Consider the following 4,686-nt stretch of genomic DNA (forward strand, 5'->3'; position numbering starts at 1 on the left):
TAATTAACAGCACTACAGATTTGATGAGCACCAGATATTTCAAAACTATTGCCACAATTAAGTCTGTTGTCATTAGTATACCCAAGAGAATAGCAGATAGGCAAAGTTACTCAAAGGCCTTTGGAAATAGACTTTTGGGAAAACAAGTATGAGATTGGGAGGGAGAAAAAACCCCAGGATTATTCCAAAGTCACCTGCATTTTAAGAAGATTGATTCTTGTAAAATAAAAGACACTTCAGTTTCCCACTAGTGGGTTGCAATCATCTTGCTGACTTCGAAGCTTTTTCTTGAAGATGGATATCGATGTGGATGGCTGGTAGAATATACTCCAGATCTCGCCAGCAGTTCTAACCTCACTGGAATCTTCTGTTTCAGTCGCAGATGGTATCTGATGGGATCTAGGAAACAAGTGTTAATTCACTGTAAGTGTTAAGGTGCTTGGGCAACTGCTATTGTTAGTATGTCTGCACTCCTGCTACACTGGTGATGCTAGCACCTTCTACTACATCTGTGACACCTTGTCTTTCTACCTGCTGCACAGTTACATGGGTTTTTGGAGTGTTTGTTGTTGCCTGACAAAATGAAAAGTTAAGCATACTGTTGCTAGAATAGTTGCTACCCTAATGAAAGCAGTGACATTAAGCTAAGAAGTCTGTACATATTCTATTAATAACTGCTCTTAACATAAATTACTTTCCTTTATATTTAAGCCTGTTTATGGTATTTAAATACAATATTCAACATCTATGATTTGTTGATAACTCACCCATCATTTCATTTAATGAGTGTCCATCTAGAGGACACAAAAATTACTTGGTGTAAGTGTTGAGAAATGCAGTAATAAAATTAAGTTGGCTTTAATAGGCAAAAAAAATTATACTGTTTAAGTGTCACAGAATAATACAGATTTTTATTTTTGTGATTCATTTTTGAACCATTTTCAGTATTTCAGTAAAAGAAAATAAGTATTAACTAGCCTATATCTAACTTTTTTCCCCTCCAGATCTTCAGTCTGGGATGAGGTTTTAATTTTTTTCCTGCAAAGTATTATTATAATATGACCTCTTTCCACCAATACTAGATGTCTGATTACATTTTCCTCTTTGCTTTATAACATCACTCAGTATAAGAAACCTTTTTATTCCTTAAAATACAAATTTTGTCAAAACATGACCAAAAGAGATATGCTCGCAGCAAATGCTATCCTAAGAGACTGTAAAGTTTAAAAATGTGCATATTTAGTATCTTTTATGAGGATAAAAATATGTAATATAACTTGGTTTTGAATATGATCAATATGACATTATCAGAAGGAAAAGAAATGAAATGTACCAGGTTTGGTACTGAATTGAGATGTCAGTTCTCCAGGGATGTTTTTGTCCCATACTCACCTCACGGTTATGTGGAGAAATATCTTTGCTATTATGGCTGTAACACTTAGGATGAGCAGTGCTGTGAGACTATATATTGTCCACTCTGTAAAAGAAAAGAGGAGAGGAGAAGCTCTCAGTACATTCATTTACTTACAATTTTTAAAGTAAGAGTATTGCACAAAAGAAACACACGGCCTTCTGATGCTTTATTCAAAACTGTAATTTGAAGATACCTTAAACCTTTAAGTATTTTCTACAAAGACTGGCAGAAACTATGTAACTCTCAGTCAGAACTGTGTTCTCCCCATGCAGGACTGCTCCCTATAAAATTAAAAATTGGGAAAACAAAGCATATACCAGTAAATAACTAGAATCTAGGAAAGGAATCAAAACACACTCTGAGGAAAATTTAAAAGCAGACTAAACAACATACTGGAATACATGCTATTAGCAGCAACTATGTTTGCAAGGAGATAGCCTAGTTTTATATCACTAATTATGAAAGTAATCACTAAGTTTAAAGTATGTGGAGTTTTTTCCTTTATAGAGTCTACTAGTAAAGACAGGTGATCGGTATTTGTGGTCTGCTATTTTATTACCTTACACTGAAGGCTCTTGGTGATTGTATTTTACATTTCAATTTCATTCTGGTTGTACTAGCAAGTCAAGCAGGACTTAAAGTTAACAGCTTGATACATTGTAACAATTTAACTGTTAAGGACATTGGGGCTTAAGGAGCTCTGCTTTCTAAATTCTTAGATCACCTTTTCATTTGGACCTCCATAGTTTTGCAGTGGGAGGGTACAGCATGTTGAACTGGGAAAACAGCACTAGAATGTAACTCTGATATATTTAGCACACTGAACAGCCTTGCAAGGATCTTGAATTATTAGGACAACTGAATAAAGGCCATCACCTTCAGAAGTCCTGAAGCTCAAAGGAGCAGAAAAAGGAAGCTTAAGTTCCCTCCCACTCAATACTCCTTCCTCAAAGCACTGACTGTTCATTATAGCATTTTCATAACTACATAAAAGCTAAGGATGCAGTTTCATTTTAGGTCAGTATGCCCAGGCTAGTTTAAGACATGTAGCTGCGGTAACTCAGCCACTAGCCTGGGCCTAGTGCCAGAATATCCTAGGCATGTTTTGCAGTCTGGCTAGTTTGGGTGTATGTAGCTCATGTGCAGTCATGCCTTTACGGTTCAGGTTTGGAATGCAGACAGCTTCAGAACTACAGAACTATTGAGTATCCATAGTGTGTTCCAGGACCAGCTTCAACAATAGTAAAAGTGCATCTCTTCAATTATTTACAACGCAACAATTTCCTGAATGAAGTGATGTCTTAAATGTGAGTTCTAGAGACGTGTCAGTTCTCAGCGGCATCTTCCCTGCACCCATTAACTTGCTTAATCCTTGTCTAGCCCTCTTTATATTATTGCTGTAGCTTTTGTTAACTGAGATAACTGGGACGTATCCAGCATTCAGGCTCCTCCAGACTCTACAATAGCTCGCTCTTTTTTTCAGCACCTTTTGCCACCTCTGTGGTATGCACTCATCACTGAAGCTGATTCTAGTGAGGAGGCAGCTCTGACTCACATCTCATTCTGATGTGCTTTTATTCTCAAGGACTCACCATCTTCACACTATTTCTAACTGATTTATGCCAAGAAGTGACTTTTGAAAAGTAACGAGAGCAGCACAATTAGTGGTATTTAGACTAAAGGAAAATTCATCTATTAGTAAGAGGCACAGCGGATCAGATAATGTGGGCGAGGAGGCAAAGGAAATAATGATCTAGATTGTGCCTTGGCAAAACATTTTTCCTGTTTCTACATTTTCTTGTAATATTACCAGGCATGGAGCTACTAGGATGACTTGGACTGGTTGTGATGACATAAAGTATCTTTGATGACCGGGCTGCATTGATGCTGAGATTTGCCTGTTCATTTATCTTCTCTGAAAAGGTCTGATTCAATGGAATCTTGTTTTGATGCACATTGTCCTTCACAGCTGAAAACAAAAGAGTATGATTACAATAACAACTTCTTAACAGGTGTAATTGGATTTTATTTTCTGCCTGTAAACAGCCATGTGCTGCTCTCTGGCTTCCTTAGATAAGTCCAGTAATGAAATTATGTCTGATACCAGAAAAAGCCTGTACTTGACCAAGCTGGTGTTCTCAGAATTTTTCTGGAAGCTAATTGTTCATCAAAACAGTAGGTACAACTCAAGGACTAAAATAGTTTCTTGGGTCCTTTCGATCTGAGTGGAATAAAATTGGAAAGAGCCAAGATGAACCAAGATGCACCAAGATGCACATGGACTACTGTTTTCATGTTTTGTTTCAACTTAGTAATTTTCCAATCTGTTTTGAAAGGCAGGTATGTATAGGATTTAAGTTTTGAAAATTTAAATTTTGCTATTTATGATAGAGCTGACTGGAATGTTCTAGTTTGAGAGAAATTTTAGTGAAGCTTTTACCCACTGAGCAGTGGCAACAAGATTGATGAAGCACCTGTAGACATAAGAGTTAATATATTTGCTGGTTTTTTGCCACTTCAAAAATCTGTGTGAATTAAATGCTTTAATGGCTTATTGAAGGGTAGGAATGGCAAAGTTAGCCTCTTACCTCTATATCTGATAGCAAATCCCTGAGCTTGATTGATTTCATCTGAGAAAAAGTACAAAATTACAAAATCCAAAGAGATGTTAAAGGTGTGGGGAGGCCGGTTCTTGCCGTTAAAACGAGCTAGTACATGATAGGTATAGCCATCCAGCAATTCTACCATATCTGCAGCATCTTTGATTTCAAAAAGGGCAAAACTGAAGTGGATTTGAGATGCTCCTGGAACTTGTATGGTCCAGTAACAGACTTTGCCTGTGCCATATGTGTCAGGAAAATCTGGGGAATAGATCACAGCTGTAGCAGAAGTGTAATTCCCACCACAGGCACCAATAAGAGCTGTGAAAAGAAGAGCAGAGGGAGAAAAATGAAAAAAAAGAAAAAAAAAAAAAGAGGTTATGCATTCATTACACAGCTTTAGCACTCTGTAAATTCTAATAGTCAAATGTGACTTGAAGGTACATACATGCTATCCCAGCAGGATGCACTGTCTCAGATATTTTTTTCCCTAGTACTGGGAGCACAGCTATTAGGTTGCATTTGCTTGGGATACACTCATTCTGTCTCATTACTCTGAGACAGATGTATCAATCTTTAATACTGCAGCTATCCTCTTTGTCCTTTTATGTAACCACATACCCTTTCCCACATCCCTGCAGGAAGAGGATTAAAGCTAAATCACTGATTCAG

The 4,686-nt window shown here is 37.2% G+C and overlaps 1 protein-coding gene across 1 annotated transcript; it reads right to left on the minus strand.

The window, feature by feature from the left end:
- Positions 1–236: 236 nt before the first annotated feature.
- On the minus strand, positions 237–4,342 carry KREMEN1 (kringle containing transmembrane protein 1; the record flags this gene model as incomplete). The annotated part of the gene is made up of 4 exons (XM_010163350.1): positions 237–399; positions 1,393–1,477; positions 3,225–3,383; positions 4,003–4,342. Coding segments are annotated over 4 exons (747 nt in total), but the record flags the coding sequence as incomplete, so codon positions are not given.
- Between the last annotated feature and the right edge of the window lie 344 nt (positions 4,343–4,686).

The sequence above is a fragment of the Antrostomus carolinensis genome, unplaced genomic scaffold (genome assembly GCF_000700745.2).
Source record: "Antrostomus carolinensis isolate BGI_N321 unplaced genomic scaffold, ASM70074v2 scaffold50612, whole genome shotgun sequence".
Lineage (NCBI taxonomy): Eukaryota > Metazoa > Chordata > Aves > Caprimulgiformes > Caprimulgidae > Antrostomus > Antrostomus carolinensis.